General features: G+C 39.5%; 1 protein-coding gene across 4 annotated transcripts in view; it reads right to left on the bottom strand.

Moving 5' to 3' along the window:
- The window catches only part of LTBP1 (latent transforming growth factor beta binding protein 1), a 455,184-nt gene that overhangs the window by 193,890 nt on the left and 236,283 nt on the right, over positions 1 to 25,011 (bottom strand). For all 4 annotated transcript variants that reach the window (XM_023216379.2, XM_023216380.1, XM_023216381.1 and 1 more), the window contains 2 exons: positions 21,041 to 21,265; positions 19,580 to 19,854 (listed from right to left, as the gene is read on the bottom strand). In XM_023216379.2, the coding sequence (XP_023072147.1) occupies positions 19,580 to 19,854; positions 21,041 to 21,265 (500 nt within the window). The remainder of the gene's footprint in view (positions 1 to 19,579; positions 19,855 to 21,040; positions 21,266 to 25,011) is intronic.

Here is a 25,011-nt window from a genome sequence, read left to right as displayed (position 1 = left end):
CTATGCAGTCATAAAAAAGGATGAGTTCGTGTCCTTTGTAGGGACATGGATGCAGCTGGAAACCATCATTCTCAGCAAACTATCACAAGAACAGAAAACCAAACACCGCATGTTCTCATAGGTGGGAATTGAACAATGAGATCACTTGGACTCTGGAAGGGGAACATCACACACCGGGGCCTATTATGGGGAGGGGGGAGGAGGGAGGGATGGCATTGGGAGTTATACCTGATGTAAATGATGAGTTGATAGGTGCTGACGAGTTGATGGGTGCAGCACACCAACATGGCATAAGTATACATATGTAACAGACCTGCACATTGTGCACATGTACCCTAGAACTTAAAGTATAATAAAAAAAATAAAAAATTAAAAAAATAAAATAAAATAAAAATTTGAAGAAAAGACGGTACATATATAAAAATGTTTTGAATAATATATTTCACAGTGGTTACTTGAAGGGTGGCTGTTAGAAGGGTTTTAATTTTCACTATATATTATTCTATATTTAAAACATTATTTTGTGAATACACTTACCTTTGAATAAAATAAAGAAAAATAAATTAGAGAAAAAAATATATTTTAAGTTTGAATAAAGAAATCTTTCAGAGCCAAAGGGGCAAATAAAACTCGAAATGTTGAAGTGATACAGGTTTCAAAAAATACTCGTAGAGATTGTACTGAGGGAAAACATGAAATAAAACAGAAGTCTGATTTGTTGTAACTCTTGCAAGAGTAAGTAGGACTGTGTTTAGGCAAGAACCGAAACAAGGAAGTGACTCAATGGCTCTACTAGGGAGAGAGATTCCAAAGAGATGGAACGGCTCTAGCTAAGCATATGACCAACCACCAGCTGGGAGAAGAGCCAGTGGCAACAGAGGTGGGTAAAGACAGGGGAAGGCAGGTCAATACGAAGGAACAAAGAGTGGGTGTGCAGAGTCAGAGAAGATGTGGAGCTAAACCATGGAGATTTTTCCAAATTTGAGATTAGATGTATAGTTGGATGTAAAAGTCAACCAGGAAACGGGAAAAGAAGCATCATAGTTTCTTTCCTCAAAGCAAAAAAGTTTGTATTGCTTCCAATTAAATAATTAGCATCTTTGAAACAACGGTAAGTACAGAAAGACTGATGAGGACGAAGAGGAGGAAAAGGAGGGAGAGAGAAGTGTTTTCATAAAGGTGAAGTGTTCTATATCTAGTACTTCCCCTGAAATGTAAAAAAGAATTACCAAGATAAAGTATATCATTCACAGGGAGGAAAAGGAAGAAACTATATTGCAGATAAACATGATCAGGAATAATGAGAGGACAAAAATTTGAAATTAGATGATTAGAGGCCCACTGACTGTACTTCTTCTCAAACAAACAGCAGAAAGGAGTTAAGTTCAGTATGAATAATCTCTTACCTCAACAAATGCTGTCCAGCCACAGTAAAAAGATTTCCGAACACAAAGCAAACTCCCAGATATCTACTTGCCTTGCACCATTAGCACATTATGAACAGGAAGCAGACTTCTCTGCACAGCCACATTCCCCTTGAACTCAGTGAAAAGCAGTGTAAGGATGACCCATAACTGGGTAAATGGCAAGAGGGCAGTTTTTGGAAATAGAAAAACATTCACATCCTCACTTTACCAATTACCACCTCCATGACTAGAGGCAACACTCTCAACGTCTCTCTGCCTATTTCATCCTCTATAAAATGGAACTCGAGACATCCATTTTTCATGGAGCTCTTGAGTGGACTGAGACAACACATGTGAGATGGACTCTATGTGAGACAGCCATATGGCCAAGCCCCACTGGGCTCTCGATCAGTATTAGATCTCTTCCCCCAGGCTCCTGCTTTAAAAACCTGTGCTTATTTAACAAAAGAGCAATTCATCTAGTAGTTATTCAATATACAATGTCCCAGATTCAACCTACAGACAAGAGATGTACAAAATAAACATGTAAGTTAGATATAGAAATAAAAGAAAAAGATATTCTTAAGATCTTACTAAAAATATTCAGGTTTTCTCAAAAGCGCTCTGGCTAGTAAAGAAATACTCAGTGAATTAATGCTGTGGAGGGCATGTCATTAAATGGATTTCATTTTAATTCTGCTCAAGAAGTACAACATGGTATCACTGAATTCCAATAATTCAACTTGTAAATATTGACGTTCAAGCGGCAGATGATTTCGCTTTGGGGACATCACGATCCTACTTGTCATGGTGCCATGTTTTGGTGCCAGAGAACCAAGACCATGAAGCAACAGCAGTGGAGCTCACTGTGCTCCTTCCCCTCAAGGATCCATGGCCCAATCACAAAACACTACATAGCATGCGACTCTCTAACTAAGTCAGGTCCCAGAGAATATAGCTGTCCTTTCAGGTTGAGATAGCAATAGTTTCTTGTGAATCCTCCATCCCTAGACGAAATGGCCTAAGAGCCAGTGTGCAATAGTAGAAAGACTGGTCGGGCACGGTGGCTCACACCTGTAATCCCAGCACTTTGGGAGGCCAAGGCAGGTGGGTCACTTGAGGTCAAGAGTTCGAAACCAGCCTGGCCAATGTGGTTAAACCCAGTCTCTACTAAAAACACACAAAAAATAGCCAAGCTTGGTGGCGGGCACCTGTAATCCCAGCTACTTGGGAGGCTAAGGCAGGAGAATTGCTTGAACCTGGGAGGTGGAGCTTGCAGTTAGCCAAGATCGCACCATTGCACTCCAGCCTGGGAGACAGAGCAAGACTCTGCTTCAAAAAAAAAGAAAAGTAGAAAGACTGAACTAGACACTAAAAAGCTTCAGTCTTACTCCCCACCTCCCACAAACTCAACCGCAAACTGATTTACCTCTCTGGATGTTAGCTGCATCACCCATAAAATTGTAAGGACAGACTATTTGCTAATACTCATTTAAGTGCCCAAGTTCTATGATTTTATGAAAGCTCCAGGGCAGGGCTGAGGGCAGCCAAGGAGCTATGGTGGCAAGGTTGCCTGTGGCAGGGCAATCCTATGAAAGTCAGTGTTCCTCAGGTGCCCCCTGCCTGCCAGGTTGATACATTAGATTCCATGCTGCCACAGCCTGCCTGCTTGTATCCTCGTACCCTGACCTGGGTCACCTTATCAAGGATAACCATAATAACGGGCTGCCTTTTCCTTACTCTACCTCATGCCAGCCCTTTCCTACTAACCTGTACACACAAAGGGCAGCTCTAACCTTCCTGTAAACCGTTACGGCTCTTAAATGGTTTGATTCTAGATTATATTCGGTAGCTATAATGCATGATATAATTATCAATAGGCAAGATCTCAGAAATGATTCCAGATGGTCATGGAAATGCAGGCCTTGGGTGTACTGGGCTGTGACCATTATAAAGTCATATTATAATCCATCAACCCACACTGCACAAGTATGTCCCATAAATTATTCCACCCATGCAAGTGCCATCCTCACCTCCATCCACATTCAGAAGCACATTACTCTAACATTCTGGCACAAAGCCTTGGGGTATTCTAGTAAACCAAAGCTACACCATCAATACTATGAATCTGGGTGAGGAATGTTAATCCTATTTTTTTTTTTTGGGGGGGGGGGAAATCTCGAACTTCTTTTCATAAGAACCAGAATGAACTGCCCTACAGGAAAAGTACTGACTGTATGTAACAGGTTGGAATAATCAAAACTTGGTCTTTCCTCTTCTTTGCTCCTGTTAAACTGTCTTTTCACTATGATATAAACACATCTCCACTCTGGAAAAGTGACTCCTGACAATGTTCTGAGCAAAATGGTGTTCTTCTAGCCCCTGAATCAACTATGGCTCCAAATTAAAGTAGAAAGCCTCATGAACACTCTTTAGTATCCCAGCACTAGATCATTAAATACGCTTATTTCTCTGCATCAAAAAGTAAAAAGTTCTAAATCTCTAACCCCTATCGCTAATGCAACTAGAGCAACATATTTGATCAACTTGTTCTAAGGGTCGTTGTCACAAAGAGCAGTGTACGATGCAGAACTGGCTGGGTAACAGGCATTGTCTCATAAGAAGAGGAAAATGCATAAATACTTCCAGATTTTCTAAGAGAACTTGTAAAAAAAATTTGCTTTGGCTTGAGCAGAACATTCTTCATAGGCAAGGATTTTTTCTTTCTTTCTTTTTTTTTAAGTCCACTCAGCTTTCTTTTATTAGAGTAATTAAAACAACGTTAGGCATTTGGGGGATGTGATACAACTATAATCCTCTGATATTTCAGGCTATTGATTTTACAAAGTATCTACTGTGACTAGAGAATTAACTGCTGGAAATGTATCCACATCGATTTCTGACAGTGTATTTGTTTAAAACCTGCTGAAGCCAAACCATGGGCTTCAAGGGATTCCAGACAACTATTTCAGTTTATGAAACGGTATTTTTAAAGTCACACTAAGGCAAAAATGGTTTTTAAAGTAACATATGAAGGAAAAAAAGAAAAACCTCTTAAGCATGAAACTTACGATTCTACTTGACATCTTTTCTAAAGAAAAGATAAAATCTGAGCTGCCTATTTTATCAACCTCTACAATGATTTGAACATTTCAACAGTCAAGTCTTCTTCCAGGCTGTGATATGTGTGTTTTGCTCTTCAGTTTCAAAAAGAAAATTTAAGTACAGTATTGTCATGATTCTATTCTGACACCATAATTCCTGTTAGCCTTTCCTTGGGGCAAAACAACACAAATCACATCATAAACCCTAGTACTAGATGGGGAGTAGATCAGATTTATTTTAAGTTTGATTACCAGGAATGTGTCTAAAAAGAAAGACTCATGTTGAGAGAGGGAATAAAGACGTGCATACAGGCATGATTATTACGACACAGCAACCTGAACACCTCCTAAAATCATGAACATAAATGCCTATCTCCTCCAATCTTCTTTCTTTCTCTCTCTTTTTTTTTTTTTTTTTTTTTGAGATGGAGTCTCGCTCTGTCGCCCAGGCTGAAGTGCAGTGGCGTGATCTCAGCTCGCTGCAAGCTCCGCCTCCTGGGTTCATGCCATTCTCCTGCCTCAGCCTCCTGAGTACCTGGGACTACAGGCGCTCACCACCATGCCCGGCTAATTTTTTGTATTTTTAGTAGAGATAGGGTTTCACCATGTTAGCCAGGATGGTCTCGATCTCCTGACTGTCTTGGCCTCCCAAAGTGCTGGGATTACAGGCGTGAGCCACCAAGCCTGGCCTCCAACACTTACTTCTACAACCATATCGAGATAATTCTTCTGTATTAAGCTTCAAGTCTATATAGAGATAATGAAAGGAACCAGAAACATTTTAGGCCTCATAGCACTATGTGAAATTGTAATGCATGCCTCATTTGGTTAAGCTTTCCGTTTTTTCTGTGTCTCTTCCAAGTACACAGAACTCAAAACTAATAATTACCTGTGGTTTGGTTGCAAGTCATGTAGAAAAACTGAAAGCCACAAATAACACTAACAGGTTCATTTAGATCCCCGGGTGCAGGGAACCATGTCTGTCTTGCCCACTGCCCTGACTCTTCTGGCAGAAACATCCATTGTTCCCCAAAGAGCCACTTGTTTCCCCACATTTGCCAGCTCCAAAACTATCTGTTGGATTGCCATAACAAAATACCGTAAACTGCGTGGTTTAAACAGATTTTTTTTTTTTTTTAATTTCCTCACAGTTCTGGAGGCTGGAAACCCAAGATTATGGTACCAACATGGTGGATTTTTGGTGAGGCCCCTCCTCCTAGCTCGTGAGTGGCTGCCATCTGGCTGTGTGCTCACATGGACTCTTCTTTGTGCAAGTGTGTGGGGAAAGCAACAGAGAGGTCAAGCTCACCAGTCCTATCACATCAGGGCCCCTGCCCTTGTGATCTCACTTAATCTTAGTTATCTCCTTTTAGGCTCTGTCTCCAAATACAGTCACACTGGGGTTTGGGGCTTCGACATATGAATTTGGGGATGGGAGGCATAATTCCAGCCATAGCACTAACAGGTATGGCCATGGGACTCATTCTGAACAGGGGGCAATGGGAAAGATAATGAGTGTGGTCCTTCGCAGAACCTCTTGTTCTCTGTTGTAGGAATTAAGGAAGCCATATATTCTGGATAACATGGCAGTAACATGATGGAACCATTATCAACCCAAGTCCCTGAAATATACAGAGCAGAGTCCTCTGCTCACCTATAAGATGTCTAATGCGCACAAACTGTAAACTTTGTTATGCTAATGTGTTACTGAAGCACAACCTAGACTAACCTAATATATTTACCCACAATTCATCTGTGCCTAGTTCTGAGATCAATTCATAAGTGATCCTGGCCTTATAAAAAGTGCATGCTGGTGAGAAAGAGAAACGAGGTACAAAAGCAACAACTTTAAAATATTTAAATTCAAAACTGTCTGCTTAGATTCTAAATGCAATAAAGATTTAAGGAACAGAGAGAAGTGTGGGTTGAAGAAGTACTAAAAAGCTTTTCAGAGAAACTGATACTAGAGAGGAGTCTTTCAAGTCAGTAGGATTTGGGAGACCAGTATAGTTATTCATTCACTCTACTTGACATTGATCTGTCCATATGGCCTGTGCATATGTCAGCACCAGTGGTGTCTAAGATTGCAGAAAAGAGCAAATCATCACAGAGCATTGGCGGGCTCAAAGACTCCCTGTAGAAATCATCACAGAGCGTTGGCGGGCTCAAAGACTCCTTGATAGTCTCCTTAGCCAATCCAGTTATTTGGAAAATGAAGAAACTGAGGGTCCAAGATATGATGAGTTTGCTAAAATGGAAAGAAAGCTATCCTCTTGGAAATACCAACACAAGCTAGTCCCAATCTATGAGCCTCAAATTTCACATAAATAAATGGGAGATATAATTATCTGCTTTTCCTGTCTCACCTGATTGTTTTGAAGGTCAAATCAGCTATTCGTTTTATAAAAATGTATTGTCTTACAAATAGGCTTGCCCCATGGCCAGGTGTGGTGGCACACACCTGTACTCTTAGCTACTTGGGAGGCTGAGGCAGGAGGATCACTTAAGCCCGAGAGTTTGAAGTTGCAGCATGCTATGATCCTGCCACTGCACTCCAGCTTGGGCAACAGAGTGAGACTTTATCTCTTAAAAAAAGAAAAAGGAAAAGAAAAAAAAAGAAGCTTACCTCGAAGTCACAGAATATTAAGACCATATTCTTTAACAACTCCGTTACAGCTTGCACATTCTGCACCAGTCTTCTGCAAAGTGGTCATCTTGGAGACATTGCTCTCTTTGTTTAAAATATTTACAAATATTCAAAATATTTTGAATTTTAGAATTTTCTTCAAGGCTAGAGACATACTTTAAATATTCAATGGTCACAAGTCTTGTTCAGACGTGTCCAAGCTGTTTGCACAATGGCAGTGTCACTAGAGTAAATGCACAGTCTCATAAAGTGACCTTGTTGAAATAGAACATTCAATTCTATATATCAATTATTTTACTTAAAAAAGGAGACAGAAGAGGAGAAAAAAATGGAAGGATGAGAAAGGAAAAAACAATACTATCATTGTCTTAGAGAAGGTTCAGGAAAGAGCTTTGTCCTCTTCAACATACGGCCAAAAAAAAAAAAAAAAAAAAATTGTTGTTTTTCTTGCTACAACTTCATGGGGCAGATTTTAGCGGACTGATTTTTTTAGTAAACCAGTTGATTCCTCTTCATTTTAGCAAATCTCAATTCTGAGGGATAGCACAGAGCCACATCAGACCATCAGAGCCTAGAAATACCAGCCATAAATCCTGAAACCATCTCTTATAATGTATAGAGCCAAAATCAACCATCAATTCAAGCCATCATCTCTTAAAACTATTTCCAACATGCTCAGAACTGTCATCTTCAAACACAGTGACCATAAAATCTTACCACTTTGCCAATATCAGAAGTAGCTCAGCATGCTTCTACTCTGAGCTGCTCCATAATTATTATTTCAATGCTTAATCCTATGTAGAAACAGGAGTCTAATTATTAATAGGTATATTATTTTAGTGAGCCCTAGAGGCATAAAATATGGTAATTTGATATTCCATGTCATGATAAAGGCATTTTTATTGCCTATAAAATGAAAAAAAAAAATAAATAAAAGTCTTTGAGAGGAGGGGCTTAGGGAGAACCAATGAAGAAACACAGATTTGCTTCTCTTAAACAGGTCAGGCATTTTCATTGCCAATAAAATGAAAAGAAAAAGTCTGAGAGGAGGGCCTTAGGGAGAACCAATGAAGAAACACAGGCTTGCTTCTCTTAAACAGGTCAGGGCAGGTGGACACTTAAAGCTGACAGTCTCTTTGGTTCCCAGAAGACATCTGCCTGGGTAAAGACTGGATACTGGGCCGCACGAAGGGTAACGTCTGGGTCACAACCCATTCTCTGAAGTTCTAAGAATCTATATTTTGATTATCCTAATGTCCCAGCCCTACATTCTCAATCCAAGTAAAACGAGCAGTTCTCCTCTCCACTGGCAGGAGCCCAGTGACATGCAGACATGTTCTCTCTCACATGCTGTGTTTTTCCTCTTTGGATCTTACCCCTGTCTTTACTGATCTTTCTTGACTCCAGGCTAGAGGGCCCCTGCATGAAAGTCAATCTGGTAGAGGTTGCTGGAACAAGACCAGCAAACACTTAAGAGTTCCAGCACCTATCACTGAGATGTGTAGGACACCTTCGGTGATACCTTCAGTTGTTGACACAGGTAAGGTTTGGCACGGATGGCTACAGAGAGCAGCCATTTTAGAGGCACAAGAGACAACCAGATTCACTCACACTCAATTAAATATTTCTTAGATTATGCCAAAGGAGTACTTGAGTGGGACACTGAAGAAAAGCCCAGATGGCATAGGAAGTGCCTGGTGTTAATGACGTATTCCACCTCAAGAAAGCCAAACTTCAGTAAATGCAATCAGCACACACTCCAACTGAGCTCTCTGCTCAGCAAAAAGACAGATGTCTAGTAGCCTCAGCCTCACCTTCCCCAGCCACTGCCCAGCAGCTCCTCCAAAAGAAGGCAGGCCACTGCACTGGTCCAAGATCACCTGGGAGGGCCCTATCCATAAGGGCGTGTGGCCTCAGGCAATGGGGTGGAAGAAAGAGCCACAATTCACCTCTGCCTTCTGCTGACCCAGCCTGGCTCAGCTCCCCTTCCACACAAGGGAGACTGCATAAGTAAGATGTTTTATAACCATTTTTTTTCTTTAGACTTCTAATATATTTACATAGTTTATGGACTCAGTTTAGAGAATAACCAGTGTGAAAAGTGTTACAATAATTCTGGCATTACTCTGCCAGGATCAAACTAGGTTTTTGTTGTTGTTTTTTAAATCATAGATTTAGGCTTCATCCCAGTAATATTCGGGTTGTCAGGACAGAAGAGATTCTGTGGAAATTCAAGAGCAGGTTTCTGAGCAGAACTCAATGTCTCAGCTCCCCTAAATGAACACCATTTCTCACCTCTGAGAAAAGATTTCCAAAGCGCCTATCTCATCTGCATCTACCCAACATCTACCCATCTTTTTTCTCCCATGTGGAGTTGGCAGGCATCACATCTATTTCCCCAGCTTCTTATTGGCTTTTGTCCAGTGGAAACCGAGAAATATTTTTCTTTATTCAAAGTCCTGTGACAAAAGTATTGAAACTCTTAAAAAAAAAAAAAAAAAAAAGGTAATTTCAGCCATGCAATTAGGATACTTTCCACCTCAATGAGCTCATATTTTCCTGTTAATTTCTCCATTAAGCTTATTTTTTTAAGTTTTTTAAAACAAAAGCTAAGTATATCCATTTGGCCCTTTAGAACGGGGTGTGTGTGTGTGTGTATGTGTGTGTTCCAGTGCTAAGCTTTAGAGCTTAGGATGTCACTGAACGCATCTGCCAAAAGAGACCTATCTTCAATTAAATAATCTTTTTCTCCAATGGCCCATTCTGTTTCCATTTTTCCTGTCCAAAGAGAACTGCTGGAACAACTTCTGGCATCTCTAATAGAATCCCAAACAGTTCTTGTGTCACTTTAACCCAATTTTGCCCTAGCGCTTATTATTTATATGACCAATAATTAAAGGAAATAAAAAAAGAGTTTTTCCAATGATATCAGGATTCCACATCAACTACCGGTCCTTTCCTTTCTTCCTAATCCACATAAAGTTTATTTTCTTCTGTAGAATATGTATTAAAGACCTTAATCTTAAAGTTTGTTTTTTATGGCTTTTCAAATCTTTTCTAAGAGTTTTATAGTTGCAAACTATAAAAGTGGGTTCATGTGTTATCTGATCATCTTTATCTGTGTTAGAGTGCTGTACTTAAAACATATTCTGTATAAATCAATTAACTCAGGTATTTACACGTGAAATTTTCTGCTCTTTCAGCATTTTGAAATAGGAAATCTTGAAGCACCTGAATTTTCTGTCTCCCCCTATAATGCCTCTGTCTGGTTACGCAGCAGGTTCCTGGGTTCAACAAAGGGCACAGGCTTGTGCAGCCAGGCAATGGGCAGGTTCAGCATGGAAGCTGGACCCCGAACTCTACATTGCGATTCTAAATGCTTCCCATACAAGGCCTTTTCATACCATCTGGCATAACTAGGTCACTAAGCGTTTGTGTCCAGCAATTGGGCAATCAATAAAACATGTCTGAAGCAATCAAAAAGTCAGATGCAAAATAAGCTTTGAATTTAGGTCACTGTTAAGAGAACCAATTTAAAAACAAAGGATACCCTTATACAATTGATTTTTATGTAAAAAAGATAAATATATTTAATGCTCCTATGATGCAAAGATAGATTGGAGGGGTATTTTCTGAAACCTGGCCTCTCCTCAGAGATGATAACTACCATGGAAATGTTCGGGTTTTAAGCCTGTGAAAACATGAGATTACCCTGAAGTGGCTGGTAACTGTAACCACTGGAGTTGTAATTCTAACAGTCAGTGAGCAAACTCTTGCAAATGTTTCCAAATATATGTAGACTACCACAATTTACTCCAGGTAGCAAAGAAACCTAACTCTGCCAAAATTAGGACCTGCCAACTACTTCATACTTGATTTATATTCAAGAAAACCATTCCTGTCTGTCACCCTATATAGTTCTATTAGACTAATTTCTGTTCTTTGAATATAGGCGATTTAGTGATGCCTATAGAGACTGACTGTATAGACAGCCTGATTCACATAAAAATCAATGATTTATTTGATTGTTAAACATATTTTTAGAACTCTGAAATACTAAACGTAACTTTTTACAAAAACAAAACAATAGAAATGTTTTTTTTTTTTCCCTATAAGTTGGCATTCTCCGTCAAGGTGAGAAAACACTATAGAAACCTTTAACTCCATTATTCCTGCTCTTTTCTCATTATAATGCAATCCAAAGAAATGTCCTCTGTGGTCATGAATTTAACTATCATCAGCAAATCTATTCACTGATCACTGAATTTTCTCCATTAATTCTCTATCATTCCATCTCTAAAACAGCCTGGACTTCCTGACTGATAATTAAGAGTACACCCTTCCTAATATTAATCAAGGATGAGGCTGCTTGTAACAAAGATGTTATTGCTCATCTCCTCACAATCCTCCCTGCTAAGGGTCAGGTAATTCTAGTGAGCATTTATTTAGCTGATTTGTGAAGCAAGAAAATTCAGAATAGTCCCTTTCTTCATGATCTTTGTCTTTACAACAGCCTGTAGACGCAATCCTGATGCTTAATTCTTCACAAAATCCCCTATAGTCATCTCCTTTATTTTCAGCTTGACTTCTTAGATTGGCCCTTGGTCATTTCACAAGGTCAATTTCTCTTCCTTGGCCTCAGGTCACCTCACACCTACCCAACACCTCTGTTAAACAGTTAAAAACTTTAAGTTTCAAGATGGGTGCTGACGAGTTGATGGGTGCAGCACACCAACATGGCACATGTATACATATGTAACAAACCTGCACGTTATGCACATGTACCCTAGAACTTAAAGTATAAAAAAAAAAAAAAAAAAACTTTAAGTTTGTTTCTAAAAAGTCTCTAAATGTATTACAGTGAAAGCTTTTAAATTCAGCTTTAAAATATACTATTCTAAGTCTAGGAAATTTTAACATTTTCCCCCTTCTTTCTAAAAAATTTTCAAATACACTGAGATATTCAAAGGATAACACAATGAACACCTATCTGCAAATGAACCGCTCAAGAATCAAGTTTGTGCTACTTGTGTGTAAAATACATCTGAAATTACAGGCCATACCTCAGATATGTTGCGGGTTCAGTTTCTGACCCCTGCAATGAAGTGACAATCACAATAAACTCAGTCACATGAATTTGTTGGTTTCCCAGTGCAAATAAAAGTCATGTTTTCACTATACTGTCATCTATTAAGTTTGCAATTGTGCTATGTCTTAAAAGTACATACCTTAATTTTAAAACACTTTATTGCCTTAAAAATGCTAATAATCATCTGAGCCTTCTGCAAGTCATAACCTTCTTGCCGGTGGAGGGTCTTGCCTTGATGTTGATGACTGTCAACCAATCAGGATGGGGTTTCCTGAGGGTTGCGGTGGCAACCTTTAAGAAATTGTGGCAATTTCTTAAAATAGACAACAGTGAAGTCTGCAGCTTTGCCTGACTCTTCCTTTTACTAAATATTTCTCTGTAGCAAGTGATACTGTTTGATAGCATTTGACCTATGCTAGAACTTTCAAAATGAGTCAGTCCTCTTAAACCCCGCTAATGCTTTATCAATTAAATTTATAGCGTATTCTAAATCCATTGTTGTCATTTCACAATGTTTACAGCATCTACACCAGGAGTCGATTTCATCTCACAAAACCACTTTCTTTGCTCATTCATAAGCAACAGTTCCTCATCCATTCAAGTTTGAACATGAGATTGCAGCAGTTTGGTCATATCTTCGGGATCCACTTCTACCTTGAGTTCTCTTGCTATTTCCACCACATCTGTAGTGACTTCCTCCACTGAAATCCTGTATCCCTCAAAGTCATTCATAAGGGTTGACTTTGACTTTTTGCAGTATCTAATTTAATTAAAAATCTTTATTGCTGATATTTTGACCCCCTCATATGTATCATGAATGTTCCTAATGGCATCTAGAATGGCAAACCCTTTCCAGAAACCTTTTTATTTATTTTGCCCAGATCCACCAGAGGAATCATGATCTATGGCAGTGATAGCCTTAAAAAATATATTTCTTAAATAATAAGACTTCAAAGTCAAAATGACTCCTTGATCTATGGGCTAGAGAATGGGTGTTGTGATTGCAGGCATGAAAACAACATTCATCTTTTTGTACATCTCCATCAGAGCTCTTGAGTGGCCAAGTACACTGTCAATGAGCAGTAATATTTTGAAAGGAATCTTTTTTTCCGAGCATCAGTTCTCAACAGTGGTCTTAAAATCTTTAGTAAACCATGCTGCAAACACATGTGCTGTCATCCAGGCTTTGCTGTTCCCTTTATACAGCACAGGCAGAGTAGATTTAGCATAGTTCTTAAGGGCCCTGGAATTTTCAGAACGGCCTATGAGCACTGGCTGCAACTTAAAGTCACCAGCTGCATTAGCCCCTAACGAGAGAGCCAGCCTGTCCTCTGAAGCCAAGCAATGACTTTCTCTCTAGCTATGAAAGTCCTAGATGGCATCTTCTTCCAGTATAAGGCTGCGTAGTATAGCCACCTTTATCAATGACCTTCTGGACAACTTGCTGCAGCTTCTACATCAGCACTTGCTGCTTCACCTTGTACTTTTACGGTATGCAGATAGCTTCTTTCTTTAAACCTCATGAACCAACCATTACTAGTTTCAGATTCTTCTTCCGCAACTTCCTCACCTCTCCAAGTCTTCAGAGAATTGAAGAGAGTTAGGACCTTGCTCTGGATTAAGCTTCGGCTGAAGGGAATGTTGGTGGTCCTAGACCTCTCTCAAACATTCTCCGTATTAGCAACAAGGCTGTTTTACTTTCTTATCATTCATGTACTCTCTGGAGTAGCACTTTTAATTTCCTTCAAGAACTTTTCCTTTGAATTCACAACTTGGCTAACTGAGGCAAAGGCCTAGCTTTTGGCTTATTTTGGCTTTTAACACGCCCTCCTCACTAAGGTTGATCATTTTTAGCCTCTGATTTCAAATCAGAGATGTGGCCGGGCTCGGTGGCTCAGGCCTGTAGTCCCAGCACTATGGGAGGCCGAAGAGGGTGTATCACGACGAGGTCAGGAGATCAAGACCATCCTGGCTAACATGGTGAAACTCCATCTCTACTAAAAATACAAAAATTACCCGGGCGTGGTGGTGGGCACCTGTTTTCCTAGCTACTCAGGAGGCTGAGGCAGGAGAATGGCATGAACCCGGGAGGCAGAGCTTGCAGTGAGCCGAGATCGTTCCACTGCACTCCAGCCTGGGTGACAGAGCAAGATTCTGTCTCAAAAAATAAACAGATAAATAAATAAATAAATAAATAAATAAATAAATAAATAAAGTGAGAGATGTGTGACTCTTCCACTTGAACACTTAAAGGCCATGGTAGTATTATTAATTAGCCTAATTTCAATATTGTTGTGTTTCAGCCAATAGGGATGCCTGAAGAGAGGGAGAGAGATGGGGGAATGGCCAGTTGGTAAAGCAGTCAGAGAATACACATTTATCAATTAAGTTTGCCATCTTATATGGGTGTGCTTTGTGATGCCCCGAAACAATTACAATAGTAACAAAAATCATTTATCACACATCTGCGTAACAGATATAACAATGAAAAGGTCTTGAAATATTGCAAAAATTACCAACATGTGACAGAGACACAAAGTGAGAACCTGCTCTCAGAAAAATTTCCTTGCCAATAAGCAGGGTTGCCATAAGCTTCATTCAATTTGTAAAAGACACAAAGAGCTGAAGTGAGGTGCAATAAAACAAAGTGTGCCTGTAAAGTATGAACATCATGGGATTTCACCCCTAAAACTTTCAGCATTCATCTATTAAGAATAAGGACATTTTCCTGCTGGGTGCAGTGGCTCATGCCTGTAATTCTAGCACTTTGGGAGGCCGAGGCGGGTGGATCACCTGAGGTCAGGAGTTCAAGATCAGCCTGGGCAACACAGTGAAACCCCGTCTCTACTAAAAATACAAAAATTAGCTGGGTGTGGTGGTGCATGCCTGTAACTTCAGCTACTCAGGAGGCTGAGGCAGGAGAATCCCTTGAACCAGGGAGGAGGAGGTTGCAGTGAGCTGAGATCACACCACTGCATTCCAGTTTGGGCCACAGAGTGAGACTCTGTCTCAAAACAAACAAACGAAAAAGAATAAAGACATTTTCCTACATAATTGCAATACTATTATCACACATAAGAAAACTAATAATGCCAAAATATCATCTAATGACATTTCCCATGGTTTGAATGTGTCCCCCACAGTTCATGTGTTAGAAACTTAATCCCCTGAAAGCGACAGTGTTAGGAGTACAGGACCTAATAAGAGGGTCTTCTCTCATGAATGCATTAATGGCATTATCTTGGGAGTAGGTTAGTTATCACCAGAGTGGGCTTGTTACAAAAGCAAGTTCAGCCCCGCTTTGCTCTCTCGTGTTCTCTTGTCCTTCTGCTATGGGATGACTTAGTAAGGAGGCCCTGGTCACATGCTGGCACTTCGATATTGAACTTCACAGCCTCTAAAACAGTGAGAAATAAATGTCTTTTCTTTATAGATTACCCAGTCTGCGGCATTCTGTTATAGCAACACAAAATGGACTGAGACAGAGCTCACGTTCAAATTTCCCCAACTATTCCCAAAATCTCTTAGATCTGGCTTTTTTTTTTTTTTTTTTATCAAGATTTAATTAAGGTGAATATATTATACTTATTTTTTGTGCCTCTGTAGTCTCTTTCTACAAACATCATCTCACTTTCTTTTACACTGTTGTTTTTTTTTTTTTTTTTTTTTAAGAAACCAGGCAATAATGCCCTACATTGTAAATGTCTGATTGTTTTTTCTGTCTGAGTATGATGTTTTTAACTTGTTTCTTTACCCTTGATATTCCCTATAAACTTGTGGTTAAGTCTAAGGGTTTGATTAGATTCAGGTTAGATATATTTGGCAAGAACGCTTCATGGGTAATTCTGCAAACTCTATACTGTCTTACAGCAGGAGGCACATAGGTCAGACTGCCCCACTATTAATGATGCTGAGTTGACCATTTGGTCAAAGGGGCTTCCTGACACGCTGACCTTGCCAGCAAGTCATTTATACTGCACTATGCCTCAGATTTAAGAGGCTTAATATTTGCGCAAGAGCCTGCCAAGAATCCCAAGCTATTTTACTTCTCTGATCTCTTCTGACAACTCTTCCTTGCCCATTTCTTGTACTGTTCTCTTTCCTCTGTTTAATTACTCTCCCTTTCTGCTCTGTGAGCTTGGTTTCCTCATCAATCATCCATTTTCCTCCATCATCCAAACAGTTCTGAAATTCTACTCTACAAAGCTTTCCTGAATTTAAATACATTGATCACAGTTCATCTTGAGTTTTCAATCCCATGTTTACTACCTAATTATTAGAATGTGCCACAGAAACAAGGGCTATCTCTGTCAAATTTATTTTGTATATGACCTCTCATAGCAATATATACACATAGATGTTTATTGGTAACTGTTGCATTAAAGTCTCAATGGTTGACATTTGCAACTAATAAGAGAACTCCACTGAGCAAACAATAGTGAGCATTTATCCACGGTTTTGTTTTTGTTTTTGATTTTCTGCCATTTAAAATCTACCTATAACTCCTGATTATAGCTACATTTGCAAACCAACCACAGCAAGAAAGCACAAATGTTTTCAAACTCCTTTGTAGGATTGTAGGATACACCTAAACACTATTAATTATTTGTCAGTAATGTATTTTTTAAATGCCTGGTTCACCCTAATTGCACAAATTAATTGGGCAGCCTTTGGCATCCAGCAACATTCCTCATGAACAGGAAGACCAATAAATATATACTGAGAATGCTTTCCAAAAAATAGGTCTTATTTTGAAGCTGTGTATGAGTGAGTACGCATGCAAAATGAATTAAGAATTGAGATCACTGTCTGGATCTTTTAGACCAAAAGTCAGAGATGTATGCAGATAAGACAAAAGTATTCCGCTGAGTTTTAATTATTTGGGTAATTCCATCAATTAGCCAATTCATTTCAATTGTATACTCTAGGCTTAGAAGTCAATAATATCTTTTCATGTTTTCTTGTTAGCAATCACCTAATACTGTACAAGAATAACAAGTTTGTTATGCCTCATTTTCTTGCTTTCTTTCATTGTGTTCCAACTTGGAAACAGGGAGGAAGGTACTGGGCACACAATTTTTAAAAGATCTGCTTTTTCCTTTCTCCCTGACCAACCTAAGCTGGAATGACTAAACAATGCAAATGGCACCAAATTTGTCCTCCCTCTCCAAGAGCAGTTCAGTGTAAAGCTGTGAAGTGTATAAAGTTTATCTTCAGCCCCACTATCTTTGTCAAAACCTACCCTCAGCATAAACATTGTCTTTACTTTTAAGCTACATTTAAATTGATGGCGTTCCTTCTCCCAAAAGCATTTCCAAAACTGGGAAATGAAAAGCCACGTTAGGTCCCCTGTAGTCGCATTTCAGGTGTCCACAGGCCAATGAGGGCTGTGTTTGTGGGATCGATGCTGTCCCTATTTTACTGAAAGCACATGATATAGAAACAGTCATAGTAGATGGTTGCTTAAGTTTGACTCTATCTTGATAAATATTCTCTAAGCTAATATTTGCATAGTTCTATAATAATTGCAAAGCAGGGCTCACAATTATCTTGATTAATCTTAACAAAGTCTCATGAGCCCCACGTCTTATCTCTACTTTGCAGATAAGGAAGCTGCTTCCCTCCTACCGAGTGCTGGGCTCACAGCTCTAATCAAGGTCTTACAACTCCACAAGGATGCTCTTTCCATTCCCACATGCTGCCTTCCATTCAGGTCTACAATCTTCCCTCCTTCTCCTAGAAGAAAGCTGACAATCCTACCATTGATTTAGTATCTAAAAGTGTTTCCCAGGTGTCTAAAGCAGTGATAATTAGTTCTATTACCCCCAAGTATTTCACATGCATATATACACACATGATATATTTTTAATATTCAAGACATAGCAGAGGAATAATAATAAATGTATCTCATCTAGTCTTCTCATGAGGGATTTAAACCATAACCAAAAGACAGGAGGGAAACCACAGAACGAAGCCTCCATCATTATCACATAATGGAGTGCAGGAACCAACACTTTTAGGTTATCTTCACCATGCACATTCAATGATGAGTTTTAAAGAAAATTTTGCCTTTCTCTCACTTTATGATATAAATATAGGCCTAAAGTTATACTTCAAGCAACTCCTGCACTATACCTTGCAATTTATGATTTTTTTTCCTTCTTTTGAGACTGAGTCTTGCTCTTGTCACCCAGGCTGGAGTGCAGTGGTGTGATCTCAACTCACTACAACCTCCACCTCCCACGCTCAAGCGATTCTCCTGCCTCAGCCTCCCAAGTAGCTGGGATTACAGGCGCCTGTCACCATGCCTGGCTAATTTTGCATTTTTAGTATAGATGGGGTTTCATCATGTTGGCCAGGCTGGTCTCAAACTCCTGACCTCAGGTGATCCACCCGCCTTGGCCTCCCAAAATGCTAGGATTATAGGCATGAGCCACTGCACCTGGCCTGAATTTTTATAAGAAAATAAAAGATAACATGAAATATTACTTCCTGTCAAAGATGACATGAATTATCATTGCACAATGAATTCAAAACTCATGAACAAAACTATTGCAAAAGGCAAAAATATTTTCAAGCATCTTTGCAGAATATATATTTTGTACCATATCTCACGCCTGACACATGTTTTATACACAGATCACCCTAACTGAAAAAATAGAAACAGGTAATCATGGACTTCCAGAAACATTTTTGGAAGCCAGGCACGGTAGCTTATGCCTGTAATCCCAGCACTGTGGGAGGACGAGGTAGGCAGACCACTTGAGGTCAGGAGTTCGAGACCAGCCTGGCCAACACTGTGAAACCCCGTTTCTACTAAAAATAAAAACATTAGCCGAGAGTGGTGGCATGTGCCTGTAATCCCAGCTACTTGAGAGGCTGAGGCAGGAGAATCACTTGAAGCTGGGAGGTGCAGGTTGCAGTGAGCCAAGATTGTGCCACTGCACTCCAGCCTGTGCAACAGAGTGAGACTCCAACTCAATCAATCAATCAATCAATAAAGAAATAAATAAATGTATTCTGTACATCAGGGACTGGCAACTTTTTTCTGTAAAAAGACACACAGTAAATATTTTAGGTTCTGCAGACCATGTGTTCTCACTGGAACTATTTAATTCTGTAGTCATAGCATGAAAATGGGCATAGACAATATGTAAATGAATGAGTGTGGCTATGAATGTGGCAATAAAACTTTATTTACAAAAATATGGCCACGAGTCATAGTTTGTTAAAGCCTTTTATAAAAACAGCATTTTATCAAGTCTGGCTTTCTTGTTAAAATGATACCATATCTGTAACACATTACTAAAGCAGGCTTGGTGATGATGCTTACCTGTGACCCAATGGTTTCCTGGAAGCACCGGCCAAGCTGTGTCTTAGCAGCCACGGGGTAGGCGTGAGGAATGACCTGCTGGTGGGAGTATGTGGAATGTATGGTCTGGGTCTTCTGGACAGGAAGGCCTTGGTAAGAGACTTGGGATTGGCCTGGTTGAGCTTCTTTTGTCTTCTGGCCTGTTGGGCCATCGATTCTTGAAACCTGATGTATCTGGACGGAGGCCTCAGGCGGATGTTTCACATGGATATTGACTATGTTAGGAGGAAATTTCACTAAAACAGATTGGGAGGAAAATTTGTTAGTCCTGAATAACTAACAGGCAAACCAAAAGTTTTAAAACATGAAAGTAAATTTTATAAACACACATGCACACATATTTATATAATGTGCAGCACTTTGCTGCATAGCCATCAAAATTCTTAAGGGCACATGCAAAATAAAAATTAAGCCTGAATTTATATTTTTTACATTTTGCAATTATAGAGAGAAATTAAAACTTTTAACAGTAACACATTCATGAGACTAAAATACTCTTTTCCAAAATCATAAAGCTGTGAAATATATCCTGCTTGTTCTAAGCAGATAAATTTTATCAAATGTTCATCAGAAAGATCAAGCATTTGATTAGTTTTGAATTTCTCATACAATTTCTATTATAAAAATTTTAGGATTTACAATTTTCGATTAAAAGAAAAAACCCAATTTTACAAGGCACAATTCTCTTACCCTTAAACAATACAGTACCTGTTATTTTTGTGCTTCTTGTAACATACACACAAAATACCAAAATGCATTATTTTTTATCTATAACAAGTTACGTTCTATACCTTTCAAACAAAAATCTCATCTCCTGATGCAAGGATTCATGCTTTAAAGAATTAGAGCCAGTAAACTTCTATGACCCCCTTTTCAAAAGTGTGCATTTATAAAAATGCCAGGTTTAAAAGGATGAATTCGTCATAGAATTTTTGAGCTCCAAGTGACCTAGTTTACTTTCCTCTATAAATGAACAAATTGCAGTCCAGTGAGGTTAAATGATTGTTTACAACTAAAACCAAGCATTCTTTAATTACGAAGTTCACCAGTAGGTACTGTGTGGTCCACTAGCTTATTAATGCTGTAAGGGCCAGAACACTGTCTTGTTCATCTCCCTATTTCCCAGGCCTTGTCAGAACAGTGCCATGCACATTTATTAGCTCTTGGTGGTAAGAGTCACTAGAGAAAAATGGGCTCCTTTTTATTTTCTTTTTTCCTAGATACCAATTCTCTATGGCCTAGAAAGAACTGTAGCTACATACCTGGGCCCACATTCTGTCTCTAATGCCATTTCTCAGGCCACAAATCATGTACTCCTTTCTGTTTCAATACCAGGCCTGGCCATCTGCAGATCCTTGACTTCTCTGTGGGTTTGGCAGGTTAACAGAGGTCTGGCAAATGGGCAGAAAGAAAAAAGCTTACCTTTGACTCCTTGCTGGCTAGTCACGGTCAGAGGCAAGGTATGTGTAGAATGGATGACATGCGTCCCTAATGCCTTGCCTGGCTGCTGGGAATGCTGATAAAGTTTAGGCACGCTGGCACCATGGACTGGGATCTGACAAAGCTTCCCTGTGAAATTTGGAGGGCACTGACATTTGTCCCTTGAACTGCACTGGCCACCATTCATACATGGTAGATGGCAAATTACTGAAAGGGAAAAGAGAAAAAGTGGAGAGTCTGTTAGTCTCTCAGAGGCTAAGGAATGATCAACCAACAAAACCTGCAAAACATACAGCCCATTATAGGCATCAGAGTCCCATGAACTTTAGAAATGGTAAACAGAGGAGTAAACTCACTATGCCAAAAGTAGTCTCTGTTACCAGTACCTTTTCCTTTCCATCTTAAGTCATTTAACTCTTTAATAGCTTGTCATTATTCTCCCTCCAACAATGGAAAGAAAAGTTCATAGGAAAAGATGTATATACAGTAGCCACTCAGGATTATTGTCTATCACCATGCCATTTTAAGTACCATTTGCAATCCATAATTATTTCATTAACTGACTCCCTAGATGATAAACTCCTCAAGAACAAGTGGTATGTATGGCCTGGTAGTGCGTATGGCCTGGTAACCTTAATATCTTTGACACCTAGAAAAAATGGCTGGCATACAATGGACATTAAATAAATATTTGCTCACCTCATTCTCCAGGATGTGATTATAAAGCATTGCAAGCCTGTATCAAAACATCTTGTGTACCCCATAAATATATATACCTACTATGTACCCACAAAAAATTAAAAATTACATATATTTGCTCAAAGAACAAAGAAACAAATGACAGTAATAAAAATAATATTTGTTGAAATTTTTCTCTATTTAAGACACTAAATGCTACCCAGAACAAATAAGTAGAACAGTTTGAATCATACTTTACAGGAATTTGCAATCTTGTGTAACAAGATCTCAGTGAAGTCCAAAATTAGTCTGGAATTAACTTATTTAGAATACTGAAAGATAACAGGACAGACTGGGCAAATAATTTTAAGAGGAGTTATAACTCTGGCTATTTTAGCTTATGGTCAACCTCTTTATCACTAATGAATTCTTCCTGTCAGCCTTTAAACATCACAGATTTCCAGTAGCTTAGACAATATTATAATAAGAGCCTCTCAGCTCCATTTCCTTCGAGCTTCTACCCTCTTTAAACCCTCTCCTCCATAACTAAACTTTCCACCATAATTGTCTGTTGACTTCTCAATGTGCTACAATCTATCTTGGGCCAGTTTACGTTTTCCCTGCCCCTCCTCTACACAGAAGCTATTCTTACTAGGGTCATCAATGGTTTCCACGTTTCTAAACCCAATGGATGGATTTCAGTCTTCCCTTGGTTTCCAGGACACCTCACTCACCTGTTTTGCTCCTTCCTCCTGCCTATTCCATCTTAACATTCTTTGCAGACTCTGTTCTCTTTACTTGTTCTTTATATACTGATGTGTGTTAAGGTTTGGTCTTAAAGTCTTCTTCACTGACTCTACACACTCTTTCGCTATGATTTCATCCTATCATATACTGATGTCACCCAAATATTTATTTCCTGGTCAAAGCTTTCTTCCAAGCTTCAAACTGTCTACAACTATATGTCACCATGCACATATTTCATAGGCACCTCAAATTCACAATGTCCAAAATTGAACTCATTGTCTTCCCTCCAATACCTCCATCCACCAAGTGATCCTTAAGAAAAACCTGGGTGCTGCTCCCTCATTTTATCTACTCAAACATCTGATCCTGGAAGTCCTGCCTCCTGGACATTCACCAAAGATGTCAACTTTTTGCCCATTACAGGGATCCTCTGCAACCTCATCACTTAGGAATCTTACCTCATTCTCCACAATACAGCTACATGGGGCTTAATTCAGTTCCTCAGTGTGCTCTTCCTTCCAGATCTTTACCCACACTGAGTCCTCTGCCTGGAACATTCTTTCCATCTCGCCCCCATCAACTACCTGATTCCTATGTATCTTTCAGACTCTGCCTGAACCTCACTTCTAGAAGCATTCCCATTGCCCCTCATCTAGGCTTGGCACTTATCTTCTTGCTTCCACGAATCTGATTCACTATCCATCATTCCATGTATCTTACAATCAACTGACTACTTCTCTGTATGCCTCACTCAGCCAGAGCTCTGTGAGGTCGGGAAGTTACCTTGTTATGTTTTACTGCTAGCACATAGCCCAATGTCTAGAAGAAATGCTAAAAAAAAAAAAAAAAAAAAAAAAAAATACCAGAAAATACCGAATGAGGGAAGGGATAGATTTATACCTATCACTCTGTCAAATGCCGTTCTTGGTGGTATAGAAGATTCAGTCCCTGCCCATCTAGGACTTAAAATCTAAATGGAGAAAATAAATAGCACATAAATAAAAATACAGATCAGCAAATAAGCGGTAACTAGAAAGTATGAAATATAAATCCTTTCGAACTGCAGAGAGGAGAAAAGACATTTCTAGGAAGTCGAAATAGACTTCACAGAAGAGATCATTCAGGATAAGTTTTTCAAACTGGTGAAGATTCAGACAACATCAAAAAGTGCATTTTAGGAAGACAATGTGTAGAAAGGAGGGGTGGTGGGCATATTTGGGAGATAATGAGTAAACTTATGTTGTTGAAACTACGGGTTCTTGAGGGAAGGGAAGAGATCAGGTAATAAATTCAAAGAAGGAGGCTTGTGTTCGACAAAGGAAGTTACCGCGGGCTTGATAAGGGCTTTGGATTTTATTCTGTAATCAGTAAGTTATTTTGGAGGCTTCAAGCAGAGGATTAAGCAAAGCTGCAAGAGTGTTTCAGGAAGATTACTCCGGTGATGGCATGTGGGATTAGCTGGAAAGGAGAGAGAGTACAGTGGGAAAGTCAGTTAGGAAACTATTACAACAACTGAAATTCATATAATTAGGATGATGGCAACAGGAACTTAAAGAAACGTGCAGGAGCATAAGGCTAGAGGGAAAATCAGTAAAACTTGATGATGGGTACAGGAGGAACAAGGAAGAGGGGAGAAAGTGGAGGAGGAAGGACAGAGTTGGAAAAATTACAAAGGTGACAACCCAGAAACTTTCTTCAGGGTGTAGACTGCAGATCAAGTCAAAACTCCCCATGCTGGATGGGGTCTGAAAAATACTTGCACTAGTGCTCAGTCTACTCTGTGAGGTCTTGGGTAAGAAAAGAGAAAGTCAAAGCTGACTCCAAGATCGAATCAATGACTTCGAAACTCTGAGTTCAATTCTGAATTGATTTTCTACACCACAGCTTGGCTACAATGGACAGGCTCAGTGTGTAACGGGTAAAGCAAAGGGAGCTAGGCCAAGCTTTAAATGTACTACGGATAATCTATAACTGGAATACAGGCACTCCTCACTTGGTATGGTTCCAATACGCATGAATTTCCATTACCATACTTTAGTTAAATAATACCAGTCCCCCAACGATGTGGTTCAGACCTCAGTTACCACGGTATACTAACTGAGTAACTGCAGCAAATATAAACTTCACTGCTAGCTCTTGGGTTCCCAAATCATGATGTGAATAACAGATGTGGACCACGACCAATGACCAATCATGTCACTTCTTTCAAAGCCTGCTGGTGATTGGTCCCTGCACATCCCGTATTCAGTTCAGGCACAAACAGCAAAGCAGAGAGTTCTGCTGTCTCCTCATCTCGGAGGGATAAAAATCACGGGACATTTTACACAAGTGGATAATCGAAAGACAGTATGAGCCAACAAAAAAGAAAGTGCAGCAAAGAAATACGAAGTGACAACACTGGACGAGAAATTGGAAGGCGGCTGTAAAATGAACAGGATGAAGATTCCCAAGGGGATTAACATTAAAGGAACTCTCAGCTACTTCACAACTTTGAGTCAGCTTCCAACATTTTGGCCAAACTCAAAAAG

Source organism: Piliocolobus tephrosceles, chromosome 15 (assembly GCF_002776525.5).
Source record: "Piliocolobus tephrosceles isolate RC106 chromosome 15, ASM277652v3, whole genome shotgun sequence".
NCBI lineage: Eukaryota > Metazoa > Chordata > Mammalia > Primates > Cercopithecidae > Piliocolobus > Piliocolobus tephrosceles.
Note: the sequence above shows the minus strand (reverse complement) of the source record. Positions and strands in the feature narration are given on the sequence as shown.